The following is a 19861-nucleotide window of genomic DNA, read 5'->3' as shown; positions in this document are numbered from 1 at the left end:
CTTAAGTTGAAGATAATAAATAACTGACTGATGATAGAGTATATCCCGTTCATCTTTTATAGTGAAACTTAAGAATATTATGTGTTACGAACTGGATGTTGAACTTTGTGACACGGTCAACGGTGGGCTGCTAATTCAGAAGTGCAATTTTTTATGACCACGCGTGTCGCCAAATTCAAATGGTTTTATTTGTAAACATAAGACAACAATGTGATGTTTTCTCATTGACCACATGACCAAACTTAATATGGGTATTATACAGCCTATGTCAGTTACAGTGGAAAAAGATGGTTATGTCTCCAGTGTGGATAAATTACCTAATTCATTTTAAATATAATTTCGGCTATTTTTCTGTTTTAACGATACTTTTAGTGATTATTCTCGCTCAGCATATAACCTGGTTAATCGAATTGGAACACATACGTATTAAAAACATTAAATGTATTGTTAGAATCGTACAATTTATCAACATAGTTTGGATCCGGAACATCGTGCGCCGTATTTTTTTTAATTTTTTAAAATAATCTTCCAAGTATTTAAATGGACGTAGATACAGAACGGATCAATCAGTAAAGGACATGTTAAATAATGCCGGACTAATTAATGGATAACGATAGGAAGCTTCGTGCCAGGTTGCTTGCTTGCTCGGTTGCTTGCTTGCTTGCTAGGAGCAGTGATGCCAGATCTACGGATTTTCAAAAACTTTATGAAAAAGTTTAAAAGTTTCATTTAGTTACAAAAATCACAAGCACGCTACATACAGTGACTAATATTTCTGTGAGAAAGAAACGAACTACATAGTTTACTTTAATGAGAAATATCTTAAAAAGAGGAGATTTACGTTAATGCTGCCATACTGTCAATACCAACCTGTATTTTTCACCTTGACGGCGGACAGAAATTTTCACTATTATACGTGTTAATGACATGATGTTCTTCACTTTCAGGCTTTTGCCTTCTGACCATACTATATTCACATTTATAGTAATACTGATACTTTCCTGGTTGAAGTACGGCAAAAAGGGCGAAATGTTTTCGTTTCTATTCATTTCCACTTCTCCCAATAAGTTCCTCGTATGATTTCTGTAGAGCAATATAACTTCAAAATCAAGCGAATAAGGTTGTTCTTTATAAGCAAATTACTGGAATCCTTGTTCTTATTTACTTTTGTTTTATGCACTCTTTTTACGGGAGAATTAAAAACTATTGGGCCTTCAGAAAGCGATAAAAAGATGGCAAAAATACGATTGACGAAAAGACGATAAGAATACGATGGAAGTAATGTGAAAATACAATGACAAGGTGACGAAAAGAGGCCAAAACAGCGACAAAAACGACAAAATGGCAAACAAATGTTAAAAAGCGCTAAAACGATACGATAAAACATGCAAAAATAGACGAAAGGATGGCAAATAAACGTCCGAAATACGATGAAAGAACGACGAAAAGACAATACTACATTTTTGTGTTGACAAGTTGACATGTTGACAAGATGATAAAAACAAACGAAAAGAAGGCGGGAAAATGACGACGAAAAGACGCCAAAACAACCACAACAACAATCGACAAGAAAAGACGTCCAAAAACGACGAAAATACAATGGAAAGACCATGAAAAGAGAACAAAATACGATAGAGAGATAATGAAGAAAGTCGAAAGGCAACGATAGTATAGCGAAAAAACAACGATAAGATAACGTAACAACAGCAAATATACGACAAAAATTTGACGAACGCGAAGAGAAAAGACGACGGAAATATAACGAAGAAATGAAGACAAGTAGGCGAAAACAAAACGACAAAAAGACTATAATTAGATACAGAGTAGGCAATGAAAATAAACAACAATAACAAAAATAAGAAAAACTGCAAAACAAGGCCGAAATACCGAAAAGACTACAAATGATGGCACCATCAATCCAAAAACGCCATAAAAGATAATAAAAAAAATGACAACAAATCGCTTACGACTTGCAGTCTTCATCAGTGTCTGTATTCGAACTACGTACGATATAGGTATCTGTCGCGAATAAATAAAAATAGTATAATTTAATTTGGAAAAAGTTTTATTTAACTTCAGGTTTCGTATTCTACTAAGACACTCCAAAAAACTTCAACAAATCGCTGAAAAGAGACAAAGTGACGATGCAAGGATCCAGAAAACCAGATGTCAAAAATAACAAAATATGACTAACAAACGTGAAAAAGACAACAAAAAACAAGCGGTCAATCCCAGCGTAGCGTTTAAATTTAAAATGTATCGTGAACTGATTCGAAAAAATATTACAAGCAAGAGCAATACCAATGCAATAAAAAATGTTTATACGTCTAGGCAAAATGAAACGAATTTAATTCTTGTAAAAAAAACTTTAATGTATCATAGAACAGTACACTTTGAAATTAATTTACACTTCTCAGCAAAACTGAAAAACATTTTATTTTAGTAAACCTTCAAAGCAAAAAAACTCATTGCTTGTCGGAGATGGTAACACCCGATCGCGAGAGAGCAAATCGATTCGTCTTCTGCGCTTTGCCAGTAAAATGCCGAGAATTGAGAATACTTTCAGTGCACAGAAGAAATCTGGGTAAAAGTACGGATTTTTCTTCAGCAAAACCAGGCATCACTGTCCAAGAGTGCTATGCTACTATGCAGACTAAAATTCTTGTTTTTATTCGATTACCATTAAATATTGATGGTATTAAATTGAACAATTAAACTTAGTTTTGTTTAGCCACTGTATCATTTTATTTAGTTTAGCCACTGTATCCGAATGTCCGTACTTTGACCTTAACCCCACCCATAAGGTTTTTCAGAACCTCAAGTTTGACATGTTCTTACATATTTACCCATGCTTTCTTCATTTCTTCAACTATTTTGACTACTTTACGGCGTTTCAGAAGGTTCTGCTGCATAACAACTTAGTATTTATCGATTGGTCGCAGAAAGTGTGTTTGGAGGGTTAAGATCTTTCGGCACGAAATCGGCATAATTTGCCTTATACTACTCCAGCACGCCCTTTGCGTAATGGCATGGTCACCGGACATTTGTTAGACAGAAGAAGAAGAAGAAGAAGAAGAAGAAGAAGAAGAAGAAGAAGACGAATAAGAAGAAGAAGAAGTCGCTTTTGGAGAGACTCTTTCAAATACACCTGTCCACGACAGCTGTATTCCAAAAAAAGCAAAGCCATGGGTTTATACCGTCTTTAGACATTACCCTTCTTTATCGACAGACTTCGCAGCCGGCTGTTAGAGTACAGGAAAATTACGGGGCCAGTGCAACAATCCTACTGACTCTAACTAGCAAGCACCGCCTAGCCGAGATTCGAACATACGACGACTGGCTTGTTAGACAGCTGTACTCCGCTTTCCGTATGAACAAATTGCTCACCAAATCAAGAATTCCTCGGTAAACTTCGACGTCATTTGTTTTCAGAGGTTATCTGGAACATCAAACTTATCCTTTACAGTGAAATACTGGTTCCCCGGAGTCTGGTTGAAGTCCGCTTTCACGTAGGTCTCGTTGTCCATAACGCAGCAGTGTGGTTTCGTTAGCTTTTTGTTGTATAATTTTCGGGTACGGCCTTACTATATTCTGTTTTTCACCACGGTTCTGAACTTTATACGTACGAAATCCTTCTCGAGTTTCGGCCTTCTGCACGAAACTTTGGCTCAGATTTAGTTTTTTGCCACATCTAAAACGGAGGAGTTTGTTTTCCGGTCGAAACCCTCTTGACTAGGCGGTGCTTGCTAAAATCTGTAGGACCAATGCACTAGTCCCGTAATTGTCCTGTACTCTATCTAACAGCCGGCGGCAAAATCTGTCGATAACGAAGAAGGGCCCAGTTTTAGAAAGACGTTTTTGCTTTTTTACGTTCTGCAAACCGTTTTTTGTCACCGTTTTTGGAAATCCTAGAAACCGGGATTCCCTCGGATTAATTTCGTGTTTTTCGATTAATTCCTGAACCTTTGTTATAGTTAACAAAAATAAAAACTGACGTAGGTTGGAAAAATAATGTGACGTTGCAAGAGACGTTGTGCCAATTGAATTTCTAAACAAGTCGGATCCATTTGGCGACAAGTCAACGATTGTCAATAAAGGATGGCTATTTTCATTTATGTATAATTTTGATGTTCAACATTCTGAAAACTGGTGCTTGTTTTCTTCTAAAATATATGATTACAATACTTATATTACTCGTTTTTAAATATTAGTTTCATATAAATTTTTTGTCTTGCAAGATAATTTATCATTATCATTTATTGTTATTTCACGAACTCCTCCAACCAAATCAAGGTCAATAGCTGTGCCGCATGAAGCAATTCTGTTTTCATTAGCTAAGCTTGACATTATTTCGATTTTTGTTCCTGCTCGGATAGAGCCACCAGTACGAATGACGTCAGTCACATGCGGATGCATTGTATTCCCTACGATGATGATGCTTTACCGGGTGGCGTATTCAGAAAACTGATCATATTACTGCTCTATTATTGCTTAATGCGTATGACTGAAAACAGACATTCAATTGCATAAAAAATATTACAATTTGATGAACAATCCCTATTTTAAAGGCCGAAAGTTTTCGAACTAAAAATTTTGAAAGCCTCATTTGTCATGAGACAGTCATGTTCCACTACAAGAATATTTCGACGACATGAAGAAATCTGCGCCTCGTTTACGACCGTTCGGCTCATTGATAGTAATCGTGTTCCATGAATAAGTGACAGCGGCAGTTGGCGCTGTTTTGTAATTCGATTGTAGAACGAATGCTGTGATAGAACACAGTTAAATCGAAGTCTTCAGTGACTTCGCGTATTCGCTGGAAGAAACTCACGCAATATGGCATACTTACTCAAGTGTATTCTGTTATTAAGCGTAGTATTACATTCTCAGTCAGGTATGTTAGACTTAAACATAAATAATATTTCCGCACTTACGGTACAATTCACGGTATTTTACAGCGCCGCAAATGAATTTCGACCACTCCGATGCCAGCTCAGATTCGATGGACTCGTACGAATCAGCGATGGTAGGCTGCGACCATCCTCCTGCAACCGTAATGACCATGAACGGGCAATCCGTGTCAATGCCGAAACATTCAGTTGAATCAACAACATCAGCAACAACCGAACATATTCAATGATACAATATATCCGATCACGTATTAATATTTTTGAAATAAATTTATTGTGACAAGTTATTTTTCAGCAAACTAAAGTTGTTATTTACTTTCACAGCTAGAGTCGACCCGAAGGCAGTTAGAGAGTGCTCCTGATTGAACTCCTCGGGAGAAAGAAAGCTGCTCCTTGCGTACTGTGAAAACAAGCTGCTTTAGTACTGAGTTGTGAAAATAATACTTATCAACGGCTTACAATAGCCAAGTTTAGAGTGTAATGATCGGCGTCATTATCGTTACTGGAAAATATCAAACGCTCGTCTTCCTCATACGGAACGTGCTGAGGAATTTTCACTGGAGCATTAGTCGTAGTTGTAGTTGTAGTTGTCCGCGTACTCGTAGCTATCAATTCAGTAGTGGTTGATAAGGGTGGAATCCACAACAGATTTGAAACCTTCTCGTTGATTCCGTTCAGAAAATTTCTTTTACCTTCGTAAACCTTTTCACCGAAATCCTGTAGTTTACTAAAAAATTGAAATTCTTTATTTTTCTCATAAATATTACTATAATGGAAATGTCCTCACTTGAAGATCGTTGGCCCTCCGTTACTGTTTTGATCACCAATCTTCCAGTTAATGAATGGAACTAAAATTAATAGTATAGATAAATCACAAAGATTGGACAGATCTCATAATTTGTTACCGCCGGTACATGTAACGAATAGGCAGCTAAGACCAATTAGTTTTAACATGTTATTGATTTGTCGAATTGCAGTGTCTACACGTAACAAAATTATCAAGTGTTCGATGTTGAAACTCGCCAATCACTGAACGTGACGCTCCGCTGACCTATTTATTTTGTTCTCACTGAAGGAGATAATCGTTCACTGGCTTTTAATGAGTCTTATCTCTCTTTGCGTGAGTTTTAATTAAAGTCAATAATAAAGCATTAATAACTATTACTATTAAAGCGCTTTTGCAGTATGGAGATTCTAATAAGGAAACAAAATACAGGATAATATAATTCTAGCAAAGTAGTACTTTGGAAAAGATAATAACAGTAGGAACATAACTATCATGTAGTTCTACGAAAAGGTCGCGATTATGACAGAACTAGAACTGGATTATAAAAAAGTCTAAGACGTTTATAAGTCGTGCATGAGGTGCTGCTGAAGATCTTCACTGAGTACGCAAATAAAGCTTCTTTGAATTTGGCTTGGCACTATTTTGTTACAGATACACAGCTTCAACTTCAACTATAAAAGCATTGACTGTTTCAAATAGTTTACTGCAGTTTAATCAATATTTCGAACTAATTTCGAACATATGCTGCATTCTATCATTCATGTTACTGACAGTAGTTATGCCGATCTTTATAAACACTGAACACTGAATATTGTGTAGTACCGCGAAATGAAATATATCCCAATCCCAATCCCAATATATCCACCAGTTCTAGCTTCTAGTAGTAACCCTGATGCGTAACCATTACGGCAGTGGAACGCTCATGCCCGAAGATCTGTCCTTTTCTCATCAAGTAACGAACGAAGTAATACCAACTTCGTGCAGCACCAGCTCCGGCATGTATATCTCCATGAGGCACTTTAACGTTACGTATCGAGACGTGATCTATTCTTTCACACCCACTCTCGCAGGATTTCTGTCCAATTCTAATGCTCCGTTGTGATCGTCACTCCATCTCCGATACGCTTGTCGAGACGTGCTAACCGGCGCCGGCGTTGCTAGTTTGCTGGTCATTTCTCCATTTTTGTTGCAGCTCCTAAGTAATCAGTGCTTCGCCATTATTGACAGCATTCCAGGTGCTCTCTTTGCTCGACACATTTTATCCACTATGTTGTTCACACTTAGGGGTGGCATGTCGCTTCGCACCGTGGCAAATGTTGGACAATTGAAGATCACGTACTGTGGTGTTTCTATCGTCCCTCTGCATTCAGAACAGACTAATGTTGCGGTGTGTCCGAACCGGTTCCGAACGATGTCAACAGAACCGGTATGAGTCGGTGCATTCATCTACCGTTCTTGACCATGTCCCAGTCTTGCTGCCACTTGTCCAACACCAGATTCCCTACCAGCTTTCGAGCTTCTCTGGTACTTCTTTGACCGTAACACTCGTTGTCTTCAACAAGCATGATGCAAATGGGTGTCATTCCAGCGATAACGCACACTGCCTCCAATGATATTGTTCTCTACGCACTGCCGACTCTCACGGCCATGAGGCGGTCCAGCCTGGATCACAATGCTACAAATTAAGCGGAATCACGCAAAGCTGGACAGTACGAGCTTTGCGTGATTCCGCTTAATTTGTAACATTGTGATCCAGGCTGGACCTCCATAAATATCGCAGTAGCGACGATGGTACATTAGCCAGCAGGAACAATCGCTGAGCATTGCAGCTGAATTCCTAAAGGACATCGCACAGCCATTGACAGCATGCGTTGAAGTAATGGCGTGTTCTCTGATAATAGCAGCTTGCTGTACTGCTTTATCGTTATTGACCAGCACGGCCTCCGTTTTATGGCGGGAAATGTGTAGCTTAGCCTCCCGCAACCTGATCTCGATCTTTCGAATCAATCGCTTGTCACCAGCATTTTTACCTCCTCCAGTTACTTGTCTGTCACCGATAAAACGTGGTCGTCCGTACTTCGTAAGGCCGACGGTCACCACACCTTTGGGCAGCTTCTAAGTCAGTACACCGTTGTACATCAAGTTCAGAACGTAGGGTCCAGGATGGTAGCTTGCGGTTCCGGTAACAGCACTAGCTTCTGAAGCTTCTATAGGTTCGGAAAGTGACCAGGCATTTTTGCGATGAGAAGATTCCATGCACGGTACCCTTCAGGTTATTTGGGCATATCTTTTTGGCTATGTCGGAATTATTGACTTTCGCTATCATGATATGATACGCGTCATTCCCGGGGTTGGCGTCAGGTTCTCGGCATAGCTTTATGTAGCAGTTGCGTTTACACTGCATTATCTTCTGGTTTAATGCAGCCCTCGCCTAACTATAGTACACTTACGATCCGCAGCTGTTCTGGCTCTTTGGAAGCGTCTTCTTGTTCTGAGACACCAGTAAGCTCAGCGCCGGGCGTTTATCGGTTCCAGTTTTCTCGGCGTGGTAGCATTATCGGCGTGTCTGTCAACTCGTGCGCATTCAAGATCAATCGTCCGCTGTACACCCGGAGTGCTTCAACGAACAATTTCTTGTCAATGGTCGTCGTCTTCCACTCTGGCTCGCAGATTTTAGTTCTATGCATTATAACCGGATTTCGCCGGCCAACGCTGGTGATAGCTGTGGGTATACTCTTTATAGACCCTCCAGTTTATGTTCGGCACAAGCGATGGACTGCCGAAAGTGACGTCGATGATAGATTCGCGGCCGTTTTTGCGAAATATACTATCGATGCCTTCATTGAACGGTGCGACTTCCAATTTAGCTAAGGCTTCCAATAAACTATACCCTCTGACGTTGCTATGTCTGCTACTCCACTCCATAACCCAAGCGTTGAAGTATCCTCCAAAGGTAAGCGATCTTTGCTCGATGGGTTTTGTCGGTCAGCTCGTCCTGCATATGACGAAATTGCTCCATGGTCCATTTTATCCGCTGCCGACTGCCATGACAGTTGTTGTACTGTGTCGCAATGAGTGAGATTGATCTGGGTCACCTCCAGAACTGGTGGGCTACAAGCTCCTTAAAGGCTGTGCTTTTGACCAACGGGTCCCTTTGAAGCTCAAAGACCATCTTTCCTATTTGAGTGCGACTTGTTCGCACTACTTTTTCATCGAGCTTCTTCAGCTCTGGAACTTCTCGGACCTTTCGGAGGATCGTTGCGTACGAGACGTTGGCGTTCGCTTCGACAACTAGAGGCATTTCTCTTCCCTCCCGAGGATTAGATTTCTTCTGCTCTATTTTCTGGTTGGCTCCGGCTTTGTTGCTTCTTGTCCTTCCGGTTGTCAACAGTATGCCTTCTCCCTAATCCGGATTCTCTTCTTACTCATTCTTTGCGTCCTTTGAGCTTATTCTTTTTCAGGCATTTCCCTCTTCCTTTTATCCGTACGTGGGTTCGGGATGGAAGGCTTTTTCGGCGTTTCCAATACTACAGCAGTTATACTCCTCTTAACTTCACTAAGTGCGCTTTCATCAGTCAAAGTACTAGCCTTGAGATCCTGTTGCCTGCGTTCAACCGTAGTTGAAGCAGATTTAATGTCCTAAGTATCACACTATAGGTCCATTTAGTTGAAGCAACCGGATTACGACTGAAATTAGTCATAATTCGGTTACCACAACTACTTTGTAACAACCGTGCTAGTAGGGGTTCGCCACTAACTAATTGATCTGCGTGTGGACATTGTGTCTGTCCTTATCTTATCGAACTCGTAAAGCTCATCGATTTTCGGCCTTATCTTCGCCATCCCATCTCGGAGTACGCAACCACCAAGCTTTGGCGTGAGCATCTGACTATTACTACAAACTATTACTACTTCCGTGAGACTTTGGAATTTATCTTTTCGTAAGTGGCTGGCACTTAGTTATTCAACTCACGAACTACGGACTTATTACTCATCGCCCAACTTCTTAACTAACTTATGATTGCCGTCATCCTTGAGTCAGCCATTTTTTTACCGTTGTCTCCCTTCAATGCTGCTACTGTTTTTAACCCTTAAATGCGCAATGTTACTTTAAAACAACATATTGAAAAACATGCCCAAAGTAAATTATTTTTACCGCCTTTAGATAGGGTTTATAGGGATAGGATAGGGTTATAATTCCCGTCGTAGTAAGTAAAGCCATTCTAATTTTCATCATTTGTTGGATGGATTTAATGAATACTCCAAAAATTCTTGTGCTGATTTGACTAAAACACACTTACCTTCCGATCCATGAACTTCACTGAAAAGTGATTATTAAAGCATATTATTGAAATTACGCAACTGACTTTATTTCTTAAATTCGTCGTACCGTTTTAAAATCCGTCCATCAAAATTTTTCATCGTCCGAACTAAAAATCACAACAATGTTTACGAAGCTAACGCACGTGTATTTGTGTAGGACGGCATGACAAATGTTATTCCGCAAAATTTCTGCAGGTCAGGCAAGTATTCCTGGCAGTAGGATAACGACAATGCCTTGCGTGAGCTATTTTCATTTATGAATGACGGAAATTGAAACGATTCGTCCACATTTTCTTCTTCGTCGCACGAAAAAACGTAGGAAATTTGGCTGGTAGGACTTCTTTAATGATAAAAAGTATTTAAATAAATCTCAGCTCACTTTGATTGATCGCGTATGATAGACAAATAACTAAAATATTAGAGAATAACTACCTAGTTTTGCATTGTGTGTCATAAAAATGCTGATATTTTTAATAATTTGTGTTGGATAGGACGGGAATAGACAATTACAACGAAGCAGCAACATACCCTACGTAAGTTTTTTTTAAGTGTGGAGTGCAGATGGATGACAGGCCGTGGAGAAGGCGAACAAACCATGGATTGTAGCAGTTGATAACAGAACCACTCACCGTCCATAACCGCGAAAAACGGCATGTTGCAGTGGCCCAATGAAAATAGTTTTCGACAACGACCCGGTAGGAACGAGGCAAAGAGGTGCTACGTGTACGTGGTCAAAATGGATCGACCAAGTGGAAATTGACCTGCGGATGCTATGCAGACAAGTCCGGTGACGAGCACTAGCGGTCAGAGTTGAATGGGATCTTTTTTGTCAGTGAATTGCTTGCAAATGACATGACAGCTCCTAATCCATTTATATTTGTATTCTGATAAAATATATAATGATTCCCGTTGCTTTCCTAAATAGGGAATGCAGTAGATTTTTTGAACAGTGCGGCTTTTAGTGTCCTGTTTTTGGCGATTCGTTGCACCATCAACGTGATTCGTTCGTTCTAGATGCTAGATCTACTTCCAAAACCACCAACTGGGCTTTGAATAGTCTTTAGCATCCTTGTCTAATTTGTGATGCCTTCCTGGAGTTGCTGTGAAAATAGCGTATACGATTACTGCTTTTGAAAAATATCGGTCTCATCAAGAAAAGTTTTTACTAACCTGTACTCGCATTTATTACGAGAACCATCATTGCAACGTAAACTAGAAAATATTTCATGTTTGCTCGACAATCAATTGAAGCTGAAGTACGAATATCCGTCTTTATATGTGAACATGTTGAATCAAATCGGATTAGTCGATTAGAATTGGATTACGAATTGCGTTCGTGGTACATTAGAGGCATAAATGATTTTACACGCAGTTTTAGTTTCACTTACATGGCGTTTTAAGCGTTCTATCAGAAAAATCTAATGGATTTGCTTGAATTTTAACAGTCGTCCCTTAGAATCTGAATACAAAAAAACGACACTGTAAAAACCTCGTGTTAATTTGGGCGAACAAGTTTTGAATTTTACTGATTCATACAATTCAAAACTATCCGTCTGCTTAAAATGTGATCTTCTACAATAAAACTCATATTTGAATAGAGTATTTATGATAAAATAAAAAATCACTTCTGAAAAAAGCTGTGGAAAAATTATTTTACTGCATAACTGGAAAAGAGAATTACATCTCAAGTTGTCGTAAAGCACGAAATAGACAATAATCTAGGCTTTTGACTTCACAATTGGACATTGTTAGTTCTCGTTAGCAACAAAAATCCGAGACGGTGAAAGTGGATCCAAAACATTTAGTAGAAGCCTTTATCTAGTGCAATTGCCCAACAATTATTTTATGTACTGCAAGTTGAAAAATCACCATGCGCCCTCTCTTTCTTTGGAACTAATTTAAGCAGCTTGGTTAATGTCATTCACAAATTCAAAATTAAATCCATCATGGTTATACAGCTATTCTCTTAGATAATTTGCAGCACCATTTCTACCATAACTACGGCGATAAAGTATGATTCTACAAGCTACGAACTCATTCGATAAGTTTAATATTTTCAAGCCTAAAAATCACTAGCTTGCGGAGTTATAGGTAATAGGAAGCCTCGCCGAATACCTACTGATGAACAAAATACTTCTATCAAATCTAAAGATAAACGATTTGCTTGGTTGTTCAGCTACTTGCTGTACGGCATTCATGAAGCAAACTCAAAATAATAGTGAAATTTACAATCATGTGCTTGTTACATATCTTATAGTACGATTGAACGATTGCAATTGGGAATAAAATCATTACATTTGCTACTGTTGTAGTTCGGTAATAATTTTATTACTTTGTCCTGATAACATTTGGTAGTTTTTTCGTGCTAAATCAACTGATTTGTCTAGCAGCGATTGGATTAATTATTATTTTATTGTTAATATCTTTCTGGTATGCATAGGGTGCATTAGCACGATTCGCTCGAACTGGAACTTTTTCCACCTCCACCACATACGAAGAAAAGACACTGGAAGTTTTCATTGACGGGCTCTTCGGCGACTTGTCTCTCCGCACGTACATATGATCCGTCCTCTTCCGAGACCGGAAATGCTAGGAATATAATGCGTATTCGTTTTGCATTTAAAGATTATTAGTAGTGTACAATAAAACATGCTAAGCAAAAAGTTTTAATAACTCAATTAATTGCACTAACCTGTATTAGCATTTATAAGTAGAACGACAATTAGAACAATAAATGGGAAGTATTTCATGTTTGCAAGCTGAACCGTTATCGACCAACGAACTGAGCTAAATTGAAAAATGTGTGCTTTTATATCCCTAGTGGCTGAGCCAAATCAGCCGATCTGCTGTGCTACTTTATTCGAATTAGTATTTACTGTACCGAAACTTAGAATCAAAAACAAAATTATACACGATTCTTAACCCTTATGACGTAGCGTTTGATATTTGGCTTAAGTCAATCAAAATGCTTTGAAATTTGAATAATTTTCGTACAAAAGTAACATATTGAAAACATAATTAGTATAACGCACGTATAAGAAACTTTAAGACCAACCGTATGAAACTAGTAAGGTAAAAAATAATAAAAATGCAATTTATTTCAAAACAAAAATATGTACAACGATAAAACGATAATCGATCGAAAAGATCAACGTCAATCACGGTGCTGTTTGTGGGGTACGTCCACCTTGTCCTGTACCTTTCGTCGCGGTGTCGGCAGTACCGGATTCGATGGAGCACGGTCCCACGGTGGATAGGCACTACAGTAGCAGGATTTCCAGCTGCTTCCACGGGTATCGTAGTGGCGACCCACGTTGTACGGAATGTAGCTCTTAACATAGATGGGATTACCTGTAGAACGAGAACGAGTTTAGAGGGTTGTATCATGCAAAAATTCAACTAGATGTAGGATTACAGGGCGGACTCGATTATATAGTAGCCAAAAATTTTTCACTGCATATAATCGAATCCTCCTTATAATCGAATCAAGAAAAATATTTTGTTTTCATTGTTTTATATAAAAAAATTTGTGCATTTTTAAATGTAAAAGAAAAAAATTATTTTTGGCTTTCAGCTTAAAGGCAGAAAATACCTTTCTTACATTAAAAATTAATATGAATATACAACAATTCCGCATAAAAGCACTATCGGAAAAAATAACCTGATTTTCTTCAAACTGACTTAACTTTTTCCTTTTTGAAAATAATTAGACTCGTATTTTTTTTATTTGGTGCCTAGGGTGGTACTTTCTGTGTTAGGGTGGTCCCAAAAACGCGATTTTAACCTACCTTTCAACCTCAATATTTTTTTCTAGAAAACCCTAATACCTTTCATTTGCTGCGTCAACGGTCGGTCCAGTGGTTTAAAAGTTATGAAGGAAGGTAGGTTATAATCGCATTATTTGGAACCACCCTAATTCAAATAAAAGGGGGACCAAATAAAAAATTACGGGTTTAGTTATTTTCAAAAAAGAATAAATAGAGCGAGCTTTAACAAAATCGGAGCAAATTTTTGTTGACTATATATAATCAAGTCTAAAATTGTATATAATCGAATCATATATAATCGAGTCTGTTTATAATCGAGTCTCTATATAATCGAGTCCGGCCTGTGCTCGAAATTGTCGTTAAATTGATCAAGTTCTTACTTTCTATTTTGTAAATAATATATCTGGTCGAAGAACGCAACTACGGTTCTCCTTACTGTAAATGTTGCGGTCGTTTTAGATTTATTTTTCTTTTCAAAATTCCACAACTATTCGTCCCAAGTACTTTTAGAAGTAAACAATGAAGCTTTTTCTATGATTCTGGTGCAGCGAAAGACAAGCCCATCGCCAAGCGAGGTAAAAATCAAAACAGTTCTTTTCAAGACTAACATTCAAGGAAAGGAAATTATGAATTGCTAATCTTTTAAACACACAATTCGTGACATAAATGATTAAATTAAATATCTTTATAAAAACTAGCTGACCCGACAAACTTCGTATTGCCATTAATTATACTGTGTTGTACATAAATCGTGAATCTGTCCCAATCTCGAGTTTAGCAGTTATCTGAGGAGCTCATTTTGGCAGTTACGTCATATGAAAGCATGGGTATTTTAATTTACAAATTTTTAATTTTCCCTCACAGTAAAGTAGAAAACAAACCCCCCGTTACTTAGCCAGATAAAATAAAACGGATAGCACTTAAATATTCGCCGTGATTGTGTAACATTTCACCAAATACCATTTCGTGAAAAACCTCATGCGGAATGTACCATTTCACGGAAAACCTTTTCGTGGAAAGTACCATTTCGATCCCCGGGGTGATCCTCTCCTTACTCGTTGTCGCTCGATCGTACCCAACTGAAGGAAAGTAATAGAGGTTCGTAGACCTAGGAAAACAAATAAACCTAGACAGAGGTGATTTCTGCGGGGGGCTGCAGATAGTTTTTGGTGGTCTTGTTATTGTCTGTTATGTTTTATGGAAGAGTCTAAAATTTCTCGAGTTCGTTTAGTTTTCAAGTAACGCAAAAATTTTTGTTTTGTTTGTATGAGAGTCCTTATTCCCCTATCACAGGGGTGAAGAGTCTCAAACCATCATAAAAAAAACCTGCCTACAAAATCCCCCACATGCCGAATTTGGTTCCATTTGCTTGATTAGTTCTCTAGTTATGAGGAAGTTTCTATTTCATTTATATGGGAGCCCGCCTCTTATAGGGGGAGGGGTCATATTTCCCCTCGCCATATTACTCTTCGGCAGATCTTGCTCCACTCGGTCTAACCATCTTGCTTAAGGCTGTGGCTTAAGGCTGATTCCGCGAAATTTCGTCGTTGCCGAAATTAAATGAAACATTGCGAAATATATCATAGATTCAACTGTAGTTGAAAGGTGATCTACCATAACATTTAAGGTAAATTTCATACGATTTCGTTAAAGTATTTTTCCAACCTTATTTGAAGCAAATACCATTCTAGCAACAAACCCTGCCCATCGTATCTCACGGCTCGGTTGCACCGTGGTCCGGTTTCGAAAAAATGCAAACATTAGCAATTGGGTAAAATATGTGTAATTTTTCAAGATTCGGAAGCTTCAAGCTAATCATCGGAATGGCACTGTCGACCGGAAACTGCGTGGTAAGGTAATTTGAAGACCATCAAGAGGAATCTCAATCTGTCGGACCATGATTTGGCCAGAAACTTCGGTGCTGCCCATAGTACCGTGAGGAGAATTCGACTCCGGGAGGGAATCAAGTCGCCAAATAGAACCATAAAACAGAAAAGTGTGGCCAAAATCCGTGCTCGAAAGCTATACGACTGAGTGCTAACCAAGTTCGACGGGTGTCTTGTGATGGACGATGCAACCTATGTCAATGCTGACTTCGGGCAAATGCCAGGTCAAAAATTTTACTTGGCAACGGGGGGATGTTCCAAGCAAATTTAAATTTGTTTTTGCCGACAAATTTGCACGAAAATTTATGATTTGGCAGGGCATTTGCAGCTGTGGCAGAAAAACGAAAGTTACAAATAAGGCAATGACGTCGGAACTGTACCAAAAGGAGTGTCTCCAAAAACGAATTTTGCCGTTTATTTAATCCCACCACCATTCCGTGATGTTTTGGCCAGATTTGGAAAGCTGTCATTACAGCAAAGTCGTTCAAGAATGGTATGCAGAGAAAAGGGTCGAGTTTTTTTCGAAAGACCTTAACCCACCCAATTGCCCCCAGTTCCCCCCTATTGAGAAATACTGATCAATCATGAAGAGGAGACTCAAGGCAAAGGGAAAAGTTGTCAAAGACATCAATCAGATGAAGAACTGGTGGAATAAGATAGCCAAAACGATGGACGAAGAAAGTGTGCGCCGCCTAATGAGCTATATTACAGAAAAAGTTCGAGAATTCCTTCGAAACCGTGACGAATAATATTATCCGTATTTTTTCTTAAAAGTATGAAGAAAATGCTACAGTTATGTAAGAAAAGATCTTGTATTTAACAATACACGCGTTTGTTTTTGTTCCAATACTATCTGAAGCAAGCTTTAGCATTTGCTAGATTCCAGTTTTTGGAAATCACAGTGATGACAGTGGTAGCACTGTTTGGTCAAATTTCAATAGCAACAGCTTCTAAAGTCAGTCCAGAAATGGTATCAGTCTCTTCTGAAGGACTCACTTTCTAGATTAATAAATGTTTTGGTTTATTAGAAAGTAAGTTAGAATGTGTTACTTTTGGGGAACTTCTCATTATATTTTTATTTTGTAAACTTGTAGGAAACCCTGCCGAAAAAAAAACCCTGCTGAAAGAAACGAAGTTCAAAATTTTTATCCAGGAATTTGTCCAAAAAACGGGAAATTCATAATAACTTTAAAAACTATTTTGGTAAAGCAGTAATTTTTGCAGAGTTCATGAGCATTTATCTAGAATAGAATTTGAAAAGGTTTTGTACAAATCGTTATATTTTCTACGTCATGATTGGGCTTTCCAGTCGAATTGGAACTTGTGTCCATTTGAAGTGTTCAATGGATTATGAAAATGTGTCGTCTAACATCACTAGTTTCTCAGGTATTTTTTGAGCCCGAAGCTCCATTGCTCAGAATTTGATTCTTTGAGCGGGCAGATTTGATTTGATTCGAGGGCCAACAGTCCAGCCGGGTGAAAGGATGCGGACTTTACGGTAAGTTATAAAATATTATATCCGTGGATTCATAAATTCAAAGCGACGAATTTGTACGAGATTCACCGAAGAAAGTACCGGTTTCTTATGAAGTAGTTTTCAAAAGTTTTCATTAGGCCATTACAAATATTTTCCGAGCTAGAATGGTGAATTCCGCCCGTACACTCATTTTTTGAGTTCTTTAGGTTGTAGAGCCCACAGAAAATTGATGTTATAAAAAAAATTAACTTTTATCCTACAAATTTTTTTTTCGGTCCCCGACTTTTCAAGTGAATTTTAGGGGGGAAGTGAGAAAAACTTTAAAAAATATTTGCTATGGCTTTTTCACAGTTCTTAAACATTATAAAACAGTGTAAACTAAAACGTAATAGTTCAACCACAAACCTCTGAAGTCGTAATCAATCCGTCTAAGGAACGGTCGCTCGGTAGTCCACACGCCCATCACCGGTTGGTACCCATTCCATCCATCGTAAGGACCTCCATTCCTGCGATCATCCAGTGTATGCACAAATGTAGGTCTTCCATTCAACGGAACTCCTGGCCTTGACGGTTTATCTCCATTGATGTCATTCGAAATAGTTGGTTTCGGTAGTCTTTCCCGAGGTGGAATTCCATTCATTCCAGTGAACACTGGCACACTGGCATTGTCATCATCATCCTTTTCCTTTCCACCCCTTCTCGGTTCTGTTCCATTCTTGCGTCTAGTATCCACTTTCACATCCACATTATTGGTTTCGTTGGCAGTTTCTTCGGAAATTTCGATCGTTATATCCGTGCGCACTCCCACAGTTCGTTGTTCCGCGGATTCCGATCCGGAACTTCCCGAGCTGCCGGAACTACTTTCTTCGTTCTCTGGATTAGCAACACGTTTTAGCTTCGAAGTATCAACTGTAACTTGAATTTTCGGGTAATTTTTGTACACACTCACAAATCCGTTTTCATTATTAAGATCATCAGCCTCGGTCAAGTCCACTTTTGGGGAGGGATTCACCGATTCGACCGAAGAATACAGCAATGACACACAAAAAACTATCACAACTTCCAATAACTTCTTCATACTGAAAGATATATTCGACAAGCACCGAACTGAAAAGGCAGAAAATCTCCGGTCGCATCAAGTGACGAACGGCGACTGGCGCGATCGCGACTTACAAAATTAGCTAAATCGCGTCGCATGTTTCTGCGACCTCTGTTTCGCGTTCTAGTGATATCTAGCAGCACTGCAGAGTATGCGGTTGCTGCTCACTGCGATTCCGTTTGGCAAAGTCAGACAAACGTATCTAGGGTAGTTGATCCAGTAGTTGTGGTAGTACCAATAGTTGCGCTACTATTCATTACTAATGCATATTTTCGTCACCGTAGCATTTTAGATAAAACAATTACATTCATTATATGAAACAGGTTTTTAGAAGTATTGGTAGTTAGACTACACCATTTAAAATTAAAGCATTATTTGCTAAAATCCAATTTTCCAAAATCTAACGCGCAGTTGGAGCGCACAACTATAGGCGCTCATCTATAGTTTTGCTACGATGTTTTTTCACTTAGCAACCTAGCAATGTATATGGAATAACACAATTAAAGGAACATCAAACTTAATTAAGGAAACATTAGCGCAACTGTTGGTACAATATAATTGAATCGGAAAATTCATTTTTTCTTTATAAAGCTTCTCGTACAACGAAAGCAATTGTCTTGCCTTGTGACAAATACCTTGTATTTGATAAATTTATATCCCACAAGCATTAATTGAAGCATATACCTCAATAAACAAGCAAAATGAGGGTATATTGTGCTTAGTGGCGCAACTAATGGATCATCTACCCTACCTATTTAATGGAAAATAAATACGGCCGAGTTGATCTGCGCGGAGTTAGGAACATAATTATACGTTCATTATAGGCCCTAAATCGCGATTTTCACGGTCAAGACAAACCAAGTAGCGATTAAGGTGAAACGGTACTGAATCCCAACATGGCTGGAAAAATGGCATTCATGTGAGGATATGGGTACAGAGACTATAGATTACAGAGGCGCCGAGACACTCAAAATTCACTAAATTTTGAAACAAAACGGAGAGTACCATCATAAATAAAGGTAACTCTCCGCTTTCACCTTAATGATTCTCGGAAAGCTTGTTCTAAGTTTTTTTTCATGAATCTGCATTTGTGTCTATTTTCATTCTATACAAAATAGCGAAATGATTGCGAGAACGATGTCTGTTTGTCTCTGTCCGAAGAACCAAATTCAATCGAGACATTTCCACCAGATTGTAATTCAGTTCCGTTGTGTGTTAGGTAGATTGCAATCGGCAAAATGCCGGCTCGCGAGATGACACCTTCGTCGGAATCGGAAGGAAATTGCGTGATTCTCGATAAGACTCAGTAAATGACGACGACGCGACGGTTGGAGCCAAAACGTCTAACGTCTAGAGTAGAGACAATCCCACTCGGCGAGGCAGACACTGTGAATAAATAAATCAACATTTGATCTTCAAATAGCCTCGCCCTCTACACGTTGTAAGGTTCAAGTTCAGCGTGTTGATGGCATGCTGCTGAGGGATTAAGCAGCTGAGGAGGCTGATGAGGTGGAATATTTATGGCCAATTGTCAACTTAGTAGGGAGAGAAGCTTCCAGTGATTGATCAGTCTCGGCTTTGGGTGATTTACTTATCTTTGGTGAGGGGTCTA

The 19861-nt window shown here is 38.7% G+C and overlaps 2 protein-coding genes across 3 annotated transcripts; both read right to left on the bottom strand.

The window, feature by feature from the left end:
• Positions 1-4161: 4161 nt before the first annotated feature.
• LOC128743164 (uncharacterized) lies at positions 4162-5917 on the bottom strand. Of its 2 annotated transcripts, XR_008412288.1 has the most exons (5): positions 5816-5917; positions 5698-5758; positions 5370-5637; positions 4935-5310; positions 4162-4860 (listed from the first exon to the last, which is right to left on the bottom strand). XR_008412288.1 is itself a non-coding variant. In XM_053839689.1 (4 exons), exons 1-4 carry the CDS (start codon positions 5862-5864, stop codon positions 5182-5184), a joined length of 507 nt encoding a protein of 168 aa, XP_053695664.1. In that variant the 5' UTR covers positions 5865-5917; the 3' UTR covers positions 4162-5181. The 2 variants fall into 2 exon arrangements, 1 of the variants encoding a protein (XP_053695664.1); XM_053839689.1 differs by having other exon boundaries at positions 4162-5310.
• Positions 5918-13174: 7257 nt separating this feature from the next.
• LOC128740544 (uncharacterized) lies at positions 13175-18228 on the bottom strand. Its single transcript, XM_053836092.1, has 2 exons — positions 17556-18228; positions 13175-13371 (listed from the first exon to the last, which is right to left on the bottom strand). The coding sequence occupies exons 1-2, from the start codon at positions 18226-18228 to the stop codon at positions 13175-13177; spliced, it is 870 nt and encodes a 289-aa protein (XP_053692067.1).
• Positions 18229-19861: the final 1633 nt, after the last annotated feature.

The sequence above is a fragment of the Sabethes cyaneus genome, chromosome 3 (assembly GCF_943734655.1).
Source record: "Sabethes cyaneus chromosome 3, idSabCyanKW18_F2, whole genome shotgun sequence".
Classification (NCBI taxonomy): Eukaryota; Metazoa; Arthropoda; class Insecta; order Diptera; family Culicidae; genus Sabethes; species Sabethes cyaneus.
This window is presented reverse-complemented; position numbering and strand designations above follow the sequence as displayed.